Source organism: Lampetra fluviatilis, chromosome 25 (genome assembly GCF_964198595.1).
Source record: "Lampetra fluviatilis chromosome 25, kcLamFluv1.1, whole genome shotgun sequence".
Classification (NCBI taxonomy): Eukaryota; Metazoa; Chordata; class Hyperoartia; order Petromyzontiformes; family Petromyzontidae; genus Lampetra; species Lampetra fluviatilis.
The window spans coordinates 10486342-10499651 of NC_136299.1; the positions used below are offsets into that span (position 1 = coordinate 10486342).

General features: G+C 49.1%; 1 protein-coding gene across 2 annotated transcripts in view; it reads left to right on the forward strand.

Annotated features, from left to right (window-relative positions):
* COX16 (cytochrome c oxidase assembly factor COX16) overlaps window positions 1–13182 on the forward strand; it is a 37143-nt gene extending 23961 nt beyond the window's left edge. The window contains exons 2-5 of one of the 2 annotated variants that reach the window (XR_013639272.1): window positions 5913–5990; window positions 6702–6767; window positions 9488–9746; window positions 11965–13182. Coding sequence is in view for 1 of the 2 variants with exons in the window: in XM_078868257.1 (XP_078724383.1) it covers window positions 5913–5990; window positions 6702–6767; window positions 9488–9601 (258 nt within the window). In the remaining variant the exon portion in view is untranslated. Of the gene's footprint in view, window positions 1–5912; window positions 5991–6701; window positions 6768–9487 lie in introns of both variants that reach the window. The other variant, XM_078868257.1, reaches the window with a different exon arrangement.
* The last annotated feature ends 128 nt before the right edge of the window (window positions 13183–13310 follow it).

A 13310-nucleotide genomic window follows, 5' to 3' on the forward strand; every position in this document is an offset into this window, starting at 1 on the left:
ATACATAAAAGGAGAGTACTGTTAATCGCTGGGGATGTTAACACTCGGCGAAGTAGAATAGTACCTGTCAAATAAGATGGTCCACATATGTGTAGTTAAATCTTTTTTGCATGGTTAATAACATTTTTCCAATGATTATTCAGTTTGTACCCATCATCGTGGTTGAAATTATGTCTGTGCTTGTATATCTGGATGGCCTCGTGTACAAACCTTTGATGGTAGCCAGAGGGTTTGCAGAGCACCTTGGTCTCGGAAAAAACAATATCATGAGAGCTAATTTTAGCTCTAATTTTTAACCTACGTGACTTTACAGAAAAAAACCTAAGAGTATGTAAGAACTCTCTCCGTGCTCCTGCCGGCGACTTCGCCCGGTGGCCGTGCTCCGCCGCTTTTGGCGTGAAAAGCGCGGCGACGCGACGGCACTCTTCCGCCTTTTTGGATTAATCCAAAACAGCCCAGATGATTAATTTTTGTTACAGATGTTTCAGATTAATCTCAAGATTGGGAGCACGTCCCTGGCGGTGCACGCTGACCGCTTGGCAAGCCTCCACCCGGCAACTCGGCCACGGGTGCCGACACGCTCGCCCCTGGGCGAGATTAAAAGTCAACGGCGCTTTGGTTTTTGTCGGGGTTCACCGTGATGATATTTGGGTCGGCGTGCCCTTTATACGGCATAATTACTGCGAGCTGCCGCTTGCCGGTGTTCGTAATTCGTCTCTCTCGCGCAATAATTAACCGCCTAAATGTGAAATGTGGGGTTGCCCTCGTTAAATCGGCCACGCAAATTTGCAACGCGAGGCAACGTTGGTCGATCGCGGCTGGGGTTGTTATCGTGGACCGCAGTGAACTGTTGAAATATATACTAAAGAAATAACGTTTGGCCATCCGTCAAAATCGTGACCTAAAGCGGCCGCTTGGAGAGGCCTTCATCCAGCAGTGGATTAACCATGGCTGACGATGATTGTGATGATCCATTAGGGGTGGAACAATTTGCCAACCACGTTGCGTTTGCCACGACGTCCGGCGTATCCTTCGCGAACGTGCCTTCACATTTCACTCCTCGTCCGACGTTTCGGACGTCGTGCCTCGAGCGCGACATCAGGCGTCCTACCGAACAACGCGCGACACGACCCGGAAAACAAAACCACGCAGACCCTGAGCAGTAGACGTGGTGATATCCCCCAAAATTAATAGGATCGACGGAGTCAGTTAGTTTTTTTGGGGAGGGGGTGGGGGAAAGAGAATTGTAACGCACCTGGCGTCCGTTTTTTGTTCTGCACCTCGGAAAACCCGATGCGGTTACGCTTGCCAAAAGCGATGGCTTTCACGGCAGGCGCTTGTCAATATCGCGGTCTGAGTGAGATCGATTCTTTTCCAGGCACATTTTCTGTTGCGGTCAAAACACCGCCGCGATATATAATATCGATGTAAAAAAAATGAAAGAAGAGTGGGGGGGAGGGGGGGGGGGAACAAAAACAGATATACGTTGACCTTTCAGTTGAACGCTTTTGTCTTTTAACTTTGGACAAATGCATGATATAATCAAGAGTGGCTTTTCGCAGTTTCTGTGGCCCCATCGCAGAGTACGATGGAGACGATGCCCCAGATATTGCATCGTGCGGCCGCCACAGCAGGTCGCAATGTTCTCGGTTGAAGTAGGCGCCACGTGACTCCGTAGCCAGTTGCCGCAGCCATTATGATCATCGTTATCATCGGCCATGGTCAGTCCACTGCTGGATGCAGTCCACTCTACCCCTCCCCCCCACCTCCCAAGCCGCCACCAACTGTCGCGATATAATAAATTGTCCAGCACGCATCCCTACGTGCCTGTCTGTTCTAGTCTTCCTATTATCCGCAACAAACACGGATCGTATAAACGCTCATGGCTCACATCATCAACCATCGTCCAGCCTTGATCCGGCAGTGGATGGATCGGAGCCAGTGACGAAGTTCACGACGAGGATTCGACACGGGGACCTCGCGTCCTAGAATTGTGAATTCGTCGCTTTGGCGGCTGGTAAATGTTTGTACGTTTCTGGCTTGACGCGGGAAACGGAGGACGTAGCGTTGCACGCACCGGCGGTGTGTGTGTGCGTGTGTGTGCGTAATTCACATTTGTATTCGCACGACACGTGGGCACGCATCGGGCTGGGAGGTAATCATCTCGGTCTTTATTATTCACCGTGAACCCAGGAGAGGTTTTAATTGAGATCCTTTGACGTGGGTGTTTTGGTGCTGATAAAACAAAGCGAGAGAAAAAAAAAAACACAACAGTCTTCAAAATTCAGATTGCGTCGCTTATTCCTGTTAAAAAAAATAAAAATTCGCCCGCCGTTTTAATCTCCGCCTTTTTCGATGGGATTAAATTCTTTGAAGTTATCTTTTTTTCAAAATTAACAAGTCGCACGGTAAAAATGACAAATCGGTTCGCGTGCAGGTGCTAGGTGGATTATTCACATCGCGGGATTGTGAGGGAAGGCCTGCATCCCCTCCCCCCCATTTTCACCACGCTGGTAAGTGAGACATTTTTTGAAAGGCCTTGTGCCCAGCGCCGGTTCAGACTTTGCTCGCCGCTGATTTTGGCAGTCGCCGGCGATCGAAAATCGGGTGGCCGGATATTTAGTGCCGTGTGCCAACCGCCGTGCCACCTTCTCTTTGCCTTACATGTTTAGGCTTCGTTAACCTAAACATGTAAATTCGTATGTCATTTACTGCATTGGAACCTTCTTTGCCAGTAGAAAAATATGATAATTGTTTTTTTACCCTTTTATCTGGCAACAAAACTGACACCTTTTTTACAAGGAGTCATGTTGCAAACAAAAAACACAACTCTGATAATGTATGCACTCTCCTTGACATTGATTCGTCCACACCCGAGACAGCTTTTCTTAGAGCCTAGTCTCACATGGTGTTGGACCAGATGACGCCAAAAGGCGCACAACTCAAAGACAACGCACCATCAGAGTATGAGAGCTCGGGGGGGGCATACAAAATTTCCATTTTGCAAAGCGATGCGTTCCCCCCCCCCTCTCCTCTCTCTTGTAACTTCAATAATGTTTTCCCTCCGCTGCCAAACTCACTTGCTCTCTTGAATCCTTTTGTCGGGAATACTTTGGAATCGTTTTGTAAAAATGCGGGTAGAGCTTAGGCGGTCGGTCCGTTTGTGCTAAAAGTGCCCCAGGGAAATGCGTGGTCGGTGCGGGGATTGATAACGGTTCTTTAAATAGTTAGGGCTCTCGTTCAGCCGCATAGGCCTTTGTTGGCTGCCATGGAATCCGTGTGTGTGTTTTTTTTTCACTTTACCGAAACAAATATTTTAATGAACATTCAAATGCACACCAGCGCTCCCAAGGGCACAACCGGTGAAAGACGCAGGCAAATATGAATATATATACGTTCAAACCAATTGTGTCAGCAGTGTAAACGTAATGTGAGCACGGAGATGGCGAGTCGATGCGTTTCAAAAAAAGGGGCGCACAGAGTGAAACCGCGCAGCGTGCACCGCACGCACGGTCACCCAACCCACAATGCACCGCACACGGAGACGGCTGCCTGCTAAGTACGGCGCACAGTAGACACACATACGGTAAACACGCACGGCACACACACACAGTACACAGAGTGCACACGCACATAAACAGTACACACAATGTTGACCCACGTTCGATCGCATGGTAGCATGATTTCAACCTGTATATAGCGAATTCAGGGTAGAAATAGGTTAGCCGCATATACAGCACGAATTCGCACAAACCGTGTGTGCGGGTTTGCGGGAGTCTTTGTGTTTTTCGTGCAATATTCGCCGAGTGGCAAATTTGCCCCGTCAGTCGCAGTTGTCTATCGGCCCCTGTCACGAGCAGTTGGCATCTTTCAAATGGTTCCTCGCGGTTGGCAAAGGACCCTGAAGGCTACTCCCATCTCCGTTGAGGAGATGGGAGTGATGTGGGCAACTCACGTGCGTGAGTGAGATGGACTTTGGCATTCGAGGACTATTGGAGAGATGGAGGTTGTTTTTCCTTTTGTTTCTAATTATTGCGATATTTGTCAGCAGGGAAAATCCCATGAGATGGAACGCCGTCATTTTCAAAGGTGCCCACACAGTGAGGGGGAAAGCCCTTCATTCACGCACCAGTGGGTCAGAACTTGGCTGGTGATGATTATTAAAATATGGCATTATCCTTTGTGGACACATTTGTAATCTGCTTTCCAATTGAAAATTCCAGAAGGTATCATACTTGAATTTCCATTTTGACAACCGCTGTTTTTTAGTTGACAATATTATTTCACATTCACGTGATAAGTTTGCACTCTTTATGTCTTCACCGTGGCATTTGAAAAGCAACGGATGGACTCATGGCTGTAATTGTTGCTTTTGCAAAACCTGCCCGGATGGCCTGAAATTCGTTCTTAACTAAACTATTAAACTAAACTTTTTCTTATTTTACCAGGTAAGGCCCACTGAGCTGTATAGCTTTTTTTCAGAAGCGACCTGGCCACAAATGATAGCTCAACAAAGTGGCTCATCGCGTGGACATTTATAGTGGCCGAATGCTCTAAACGCGTGACGTTGAATCGAAATGTGGAGGGAAAAACCGGAGGCCCCGGAGAAAAATCCACACGACAACGGGGAAAGAGACACGCAAACTCCAAGCATACACCAGCCGGCAGGGTCGGAATCGAACCCACGACCTCCTGCATACCAGGCGAGGTAGTCAACATCTCATAGCCACCGAGATGTTAACGTCGGAGTTAAACGTCTTGCCGGAGAGGGGGTGGGGGGGTTTGACGACGTGCGACGGGCGATCGTTCCGGCACACCCCCGGAGCGGGGGGGGGGGGTGGGGGGCGTGTTCGCCGGACGGGTTTCTTGCTGGATGTGGTGGAGGCAGAAGCCACGTCAACCTCCGCCGCCCCCTGACATTTTGTCTCGATGTCTCGATCTCCTCCGTGTCAGCCCCGCCGCTGCTCTCCAGGACACCGTGCAGCGCCGCCCTCGCCCACTCGCCCCCCCCCCCCCTTCTCCACGCTCTCTCCGGCTCTTGCGTTGTTTGACGGCGTTCGCGTCTTCATCGAACGGTGGAGAAGTTTTTCGCTCGCTCGACGCTCTGTCGTTCGATCGGATTCCCCCCTCCTCCCGCTCCCCATGTCGCTTCCATAACGTTCCTGACCGGCTCATTTCAATCGGCGCCACGGATGGAAACTTGTCCGCGCCGCATCCCGCGCGCTACAATTAGTCGCCGCGTCCTGTTTCGCCCCCGCCCGCCCCGTATCTTCGTTATTGTTTGAAGAATCGACCAACCAAAAATCGATGACCCGTCGATCGGACCGCGGCCTCGCTGCGATGTTGAGACGAGTCCGTCTCCGAGCTCGCCGGGTCGCCCAGGGTTCAGAGCGGCTGAGCCGCCTTCCGCAGAGATATCCCGAGTTCGAATCCAGTGGTGACCGGGTCGTCAGTCCGGTTCCCAGTAACTGCACGGAAAAAAAATATATCCATCGCGTTAAATTTGGCTCTGCTGATTTCCAATTTAGAAAATTGTATTATTGCTTTGATTGTCATGCGATGAACATCGCTGTCGCATGCAGAAGCGGGTTTTGAAAGTGCTGCCCACTACTTTGCGTTATGCATTTTTAACTTCTTTCGCACCGTGCGTAGCCAACCGTGCTAATCGGAGGCGCGGCGGAAGGACAACAAACATTAAAGGCAAGACGCATAGGTCACTTGAAAGGATCTCAGCAGGTCGCTTTGTGGGATCTGCTTCCCATGGCCCCTTCTCCAACACGAAGGTTTGCGCTGCGAGAAATTCGATCGGATGATGCGACTCCGATTGCACAATCGAGGTTAAAACTGGGTAAACATTTTTTTCTTCAAAACGAATTTGTTTTGTTGGTGTGTGTGGGTGTGTGTTTCTGTAGATCCTCATCGTTGGGGGTTCGTTTGGCTTGAAGGAATTCGCACAGATTCGATATGACGCCTCCAAAAACAAAGGCAGGGTAAGCGCAATATTAGCTGTAAGATTATTCTTGGGGGAAAAAAAATTACATCTGAACTTTGTATCTTTATTTGATTTCTCACTTCTTTACGAATGCCCTCCAGATGCATTCCCTAAATGTTGCCCACATCTAGTCGGGGGACAATTCCACCCTAATCCCATTGAACAAACACACACGTGCCAATGTGACACAAGCGTGAGGATGAGCGTGCAATGTAGCAAAGGCAAAATCCCCCCATGTAGCCTGCACATGCTGTTGGGGCAAGTGCTGTTTGCGTGCACCTTTGAAGGCTTGGCACTGCACGAGCGGGTGGTGTGGTCAACGCCCCACAACTGCCCAGCCACCATACGACACCAGGTTATCGGTTAAGGCTGAGTAGACCTAGGGGAAACCCAGGGTGAAACTCCGTTAAGGCTGAGTAGACCTAGGGGAAACCCAGGACTGGTTAAGATAATCGTCACTGACGTTGGCCGTGAGCGGTAATCGAACTCCGGCCCCTGGGTTTGGTAGCGCATCGCTCCCTCACGCACACACAAGTACACGCACACACACATACACAAGTACACGCACACACACATACACAAGTACACGCACACACAAGTGCACGCACACACACATACACAAGTGCACGCTCACGCGCACACACATACAAATGCACGCTCACGCACACACACAAGTGGACGCGCGTGTGTTCCGTCTCTTTGCTCGCAGATGGACCCGAAGTTGTTGGCCCAGCTGAAGGAGAAGGAGTCCGTGAGCCTGGAGAAGGAGTATGAGGTCGGAGGCCTTCACTCACGCATCTTCGCCATCGTTTTGCTCCTCATTACCCACACTGGCATGCCCCTCATTAGCAATACAGCGGCCGTAGCAGCCCCGTAAAAACAACAAAAAACGCTGCCGCATTCACGACATCGATGCGCGTCGAGCCGGATGCCCCGGCCCGTCGTTTTTTTATTATCATTTTTTTTTTTGGCTTTTGCGTAGCGTTACGAATCTGACGAGGCACCCCGAGCACGCGGCAAGCGCTCGTTTATCGGCGTTTTGGAAACGGGGGACGCCTCCCCGAGGTTGTTGGTGGCGGCTACGTCCCTCCGGGAATTAACCCCCGGACTTGACCCCACGATTAGCCAAACGAGGCGGCGCGCGTCCGCCCGCTTGGCCTCATCAGGTGAGGCCAGCGCGGTTAATCAAGTGATTTACGGCCGTCCTCGCGACGCCCTGTCGCTCCTCGGGGGGGGGGAGGCCCCCTCATCGTCACCGTCACCACGGGCCTGTGGTCTATCCGCTGCTGGATGAAGGCCTCCCCGAGCCGTGGCCATCTCCCGCGGTCCTGCGGAGCGACTTTTCCTCCGGGTGCCCTGCCCCCTGGGCTCACATGGTCGCTCCTCAATTTCCCGCACGCGACGTCAAGTTCACGATTTCACCATTGTATGCAATTGATAGATTTTATAGCGGTCTAATAATATCCGATTTGCTTTGGGAAGTCTCAAATGAATCTTCTTGGTTCTTTTGGTAAAGTCACGTAGAAGGGAAATAATAAAATAATACAAATTAAACATAAAATAATTCTCACGACGTTTCGGCCACAACACAAGCAGCCGTCCTCAGGTGAAGAACAGGTCTGTCGGAAAGACAGCGTCTGAATGAAACGTCATGAGAATTTTATTGTTTTATTTTTATTATTTTATTATTTCCCTTCTACGTGACTTTACCGAAAGAACCAAGAAGATGAATCCCTGCAGTCACGAAAGCTTTAAATCTCAAATGAATCTCAATGTATCATCATCATCATCGCCCATGATCAATCCACTTCTTCAACTATCGCTTTTCGTCATGGAGCCGCGATGGCTAGCCCCCGAACAAAGACGGTCACCGCACCGCGCGCTTTCAGGTGCACTTCTGCGGCCGTCTGGAACACTCTTCCTTTAAATCTTAGGAAGCCACTGGAGCTATGCACAAATTTCTTTGGAAACTGCTTTTTGTGTTTAGTTTGTTGACCTTCCCCCGCACCTCCGATTAGCACGGTTGGATACGGTGCGAAAGAAGTTCAACACACATACATACAGCCACGCACCGAAAAGTGTTGTTGTTCGAAAAAGTGGAAGGAACCAGAAAGTGAGGAAGCCCTAACAGGGAATGGCTTGACGATGACGACATAAGAGATTGGTTCCAAAAAGATGTGGCCACTACCTGAAAGTGTAAACAGATGACGAAATGTGCAGTGGACACCTACGGGGCTATCTTGCCTCATGGATCGTGATGGTGACGACAATGATGACGATGCACTTAGCATCCGCGGTCGAGCCGACTTTCATCGAAGTGGGCGTCCACTTCCGGCACGTTCCTCGCTTTGGCCGCCGCTCCGTACGTGGCCCCGGCCAGCAGCCCGCGCACAACGGCAACAACAACGGCAACAACAACGTCAACAACAACGGCAACAACAACGACAACAACAACGACGACGACGAGCGACGAGATTCTTCAAGAGCGTGTCCCGAGCCTGAGAATCGATTTTTAAATCGACGAATCGCCCACCGCCGTCATTGCCCAACGCAGCGGCGGATGTTCTGGCGGTGGTATGAAAGCGTTAGTATTCTGATCCCTTGTCATGGGTACGTGCGTTGGTTCGTTCGTGCGCGCGTGTGAGTGCTCGCTTTCCGTAACCACTCCGGTGTCTTCCCACTTGGCTCACCGAGGCTCAGAGAGGCTCATCGAGGCTTTCCTGAATAAATAAATTATTGTTTATTTTTTATTTATAACCGGCCAAGAGCTCATTGAAAGTAAAGTTTCTCTTGCGGGCGGAGCAGCCTCCGTATTGACGAGCAGTGCTGCTGCTTTTCACAGCGCAAACATTTCGGTGCACGCACACACAAAAGAAATGAGTAAATGCGGATAGGATCAATAATAAGAGCTCAAGGTGAGATTTCAAGCTAAAATATATCTAAGCATAGCGACCATGGTCCCCTACCGGCAGACTAAAGCCCATTATCAGACCAGGTGCCGCCAGACACATCTGCCACTGGGAAATCCTCATTTAAATTATTCAACTATGTTTTATTTCACCAGGTAAGACCCACTGAGCTATCTAGTTATTTTTCCAGAAGCAACCCATCCACAAATAACAGCTCTACGAAGTGGCTCATCATGTTGAAATGTACAACAGCCAAATGCCATAAACGCGTGACATTGATTCTAAATGTGGAGGGAAACACCGGAGGACCCGGAGAAAAATCCACGCGTCCACGGGGAGAGAGACACGCAAACTCCAAATATACAGCAGCAGGCGTCAGGGTCGGGATTGAACCCAGCACCTCCTGTATGCCAAGCGAGGTAGTTAACATCTGGCCACCGTGGCCTCCCGGCGACATTTTGTTGTTGCCGAGCGGATGAGATGCGACGTTGGAGCTCTCCCGGCCGGCCCGGCGTTCGGTCAGTTTGGCGCCTCGTCACTCAACGAAATCGTCCCCTCCGTGTGCCGCCGCGTGCGACGTTTGCAGAAGCTGAAGGAGGCAGAAGCGGACGCGTGGGTCAACATCCGTGGGCCGCGGCCGTGGGAAGACTCGAGGACTGTGCAGGACGCCCAGCGGAAGGAAATCCAGAAGCAGCCGTGAGCTGGCGGCCACGGAGGAGGAGGGCGGAGGGAGAGTGGCCGCGTCGTTTCCCACGACCGATCTGCGTGCAGGGGCCGGATTTTACGCGGGGGGCGAACGGGGGGGACGTGCCGATAAATCAACAATGCTTGTTTGATCAAGAAAAGTAGGTATATTTATTCATATTATCATTTTAATATGATATGTATATATACTTGGTGGCTTCCATTATAAAATTAAATAAACAAAAACGTGTGTTCTCTTGAATCAGTCCGGGGGGGTAAATTGGAAATGCGCAAGCTGAAAAACAACGTGTGGCAATGGTGATGGTAGTGTGTGAAGGTGGGGGTAACAGACTGGGAATATGGATATGGTTATGAAAATAAATCTAAACTGGCTGTCTAGCAGTAAACTGCACGGCAGCTAAAGTTTTAACTTGGTTAATTACATCCTTCCAATGATTGCTCAATAAAAAAATCCATCACCTCGGTTGCACGATATCTAGCGAAGACGTCAGCGACGACGAGACGAGTCCACTCCCAGAACCGGCAGCCCTGAGCTCCCGCTCTCAGCTGCTTTTATTCCCCTCGGCGTGGCCTGGCTCTGCCCTGGCCGCGTCTCCCTTCTCGAACCCACGAGCGAGTTCCAGGGTCTTCCAGATGGGGTCTTCCATGACCCTTGTCCCAGTTCCTCCGCCCTGCCGACACACCCGGCGTGTGTACTGTTTGTCCACCCCACTATTACACGACATCTGTTTTCCCCCTGGGGGCAAAGATACCTGAATCCTGCCCAGTTTGCTCGGTTTTGAATCGCTTTGAACGATTCGTCATTTTGAGTTTTTGTCGTTGGTGTTGATGCCCAGGTAGTTAAGGATCCTCCGAACAGCAGGTCGCATCTTCCCATCATCCAAGGGAACTACGGTAGCGAGATGTTAACTACCTTGCCTGGTGTACAGCAGGTCGTGTTGGTTCGATCCCGACCCTGATGCCTGTTGTATATTTGGAGTTTTTGTGTTCTCCACATTTAGAAACACACGTGTAGAGTATTTGGCTGCGATACATTTCCACACGATAAGCCACTCCATTGAGCTATATCATTTGTGGCCACGTCGCCTTACCTGGTAAAATAATAAAAAGTTTAGTTTAATAGTTTAGTTTAGACCGAATTTCCGGCCATCCTGGCAGGTTTTGTGAAAGCAACGATTACAGCCGTGAGTCCATCCATTGCTTTTCAAATGCCACGGTGAAGACATAAAGAGTGCAACCTTATCACGTGGATGTGAAATTATATTGTCAACTAAAAAACAGCGGTTGTCAAAATGTGAATTCAAGTGTGATACCTTCTGGATTATTCCGACGAGGGCCTTACCTGGTGGAAAACAAAAACGGTTTAGTTCATAGTTTATCTTTGCGGAGAAGACAACGCCACGAACGCGGAGGCTTTCGACCGGCAGAGGCGCCCCTGCCACGTGACCTCACGACCTTTTCCTGCCTCTGGAAGCCGTTCGGCAGAGGGGAACAACGCCGGTTCCATTCGATCTCCCCGCGCGGTACTTGCAACATTGCTGCAAATCCTCCCTCTAGCCAGTGGTTGGGTAAAGTGTGGGCACTGCCGACGTCTTCCTAAGACACTTGCCCGAATACCCGGGTGGGGCTCTGTCGAACGACTTCGAGGCGGGGCTTTTGGCGGCGGTTGGTTTGAGCGAGGCATTGCAGGGCTGCACCTTTTACTGGTTACCTTTATTCATGCTGAGAAGTAACCTAAGGGACTTACACTAATGTCCCCTTTCCGTGGCATGGAATCCCTTCCAGGCTCTTTGTAACATTTTCTTTTTAAGGTTTTTTTTTTGTTTAACACGTAGGCTTGCGTGACCAATATCCATAATACAGGTTTTTTGGGGGGTTAGATCGCGTAAATATATAAATGTCTCGTTAAACCTGCCAACCCCCCCCCCCCCCCCCCCACTTCACGCAAGGAGAACACACAAGTGTCATCATCACATCTACCCCTCTATTTAAGGAACGAAGCAGGAGGATCTCTCCACTACTCTGGCTGTCGCCTGATGAAGCTGGTTGCAATTGCTGGTGAGACGTCGTACTCAGTTTGTAAATGTTGTGGCTTGGCTCTCCAACACACCGGTTAGTGCTGTACTAGTGACGAATTGCCACGTTCTGTTTACGTGACAACCCTTGCTAATTGGCCGTGTCGGATGGTGGCAGGTTTAACGACACATTTAGATATTCACGCGATCTAACCCAAAAAAACTTTATTATGGATGTTTTTTTTAATTAGCGCAAGTCGGAGCATTTTTCATTTAAGGGGCATCTCTCTCCCCACCCCTCTCCCCCGGTCTTTTGTTTAAATTTTCAACTTGACAATTTCAGTTTCTGCCCACTTTGGCATCTTCTTTTCGCGGTGGCCGATGTCACCAAAGTGGCGACGTTGCAGAAGATGGCCGAAGCCTCCTCGTGTGAAGCGCAAGTTTTCCAAAAGCGATCGCCTCTAAGAAGGGGTTCTCACTTTTAACACTTCGACGAATCTCAAGGGTTCAGTTTATTATTTTAAAAAAATTTTTATTGCCAAACCTCTCAGAGATTATCGTCTCGATGACGTTTTTTTTTAAAACTAAAAATGTTAAATAGTTGAAATGAAAAAAAGAGTGGCATTTCAAATGTTACACTTTTTCTGAAAAAAAGTAACTGATATAAAAAACGCATTGTGTACTTAAATGCCTAAAGGAAGGATGACTTATTAGCTTCATCAAATATAAATAGGTTGATGTAATTGGCAAAGGGAAGAGAAAATAAGCATTTAGTGTTGGTGCCGATATATCAGTAAGCCTTGAGGCTTGTCAGCCAAAATGTTAACATTTTCCATCTGTGTATCCCACAATCTCATTAAGGAAAAAAAACATTTGTATACGGTCTTATAACAGCCTCGGGTCTGCTGTAGCACAGAAATATCTCGTATTATTTTCCACGCCACTAATTCCTGTATTTAGGTGAAATATCGTTCTCAACTGTTATTCGTAACAACGCGGTCACCGTTATTGTTGTAACAATCGCTTATGCCTCCTTAATTGCGTGTTGGAAAGTACGTAATGAAATCGGTAACTTTGGCTCCAAAGAATAATTGTCATTAAGGTGATGGGTTGAGTGTTAGGACTTAACAAATTTTCCGGTGGAATAATTGGGTATTCAAGTCGGGAGGAAAATGTATCCTTGTGGTCATGTGCGTGATATTTTGAGGTTATTTTTTTATTTACTGTTGTTGACTTGTGAATATGTATAATGATGACTTGTGACTGATCGCATAAGCCAAGCAGTTCAAAGTATACTGCTAATGTTGGAACAAGCAAGCTGTACAATACTTTAAAGACGCAAATGTCGATCTCTGCAGATTTAAAAAAATGCTTACGTCCCATTAGTGCGTGAGTTTTTCTACCCACGGTTTTTTAGCAGTATTTCTTTAAGCAGGCATTCAAAAGATGGATCGGTTTTGATTTTCAGAAGCTCATCACCAGTCTGTCTAATGGATCTTAGTAACACTGCATAATGTGCATGTACAGCCGCTGTGTCAATAAACCGATGGATTGAGCCTTCCCCACGCAGTGCGCTTCTTGCGGTGGGTTATTTGACCATACTTCACCACGCCGGTCCGCGCGGGCCGGCGTACGTGGGATGGCACACTGCGGCCGTGCGTTGTGCACGTGTGGGGTTTGGATCGTGGT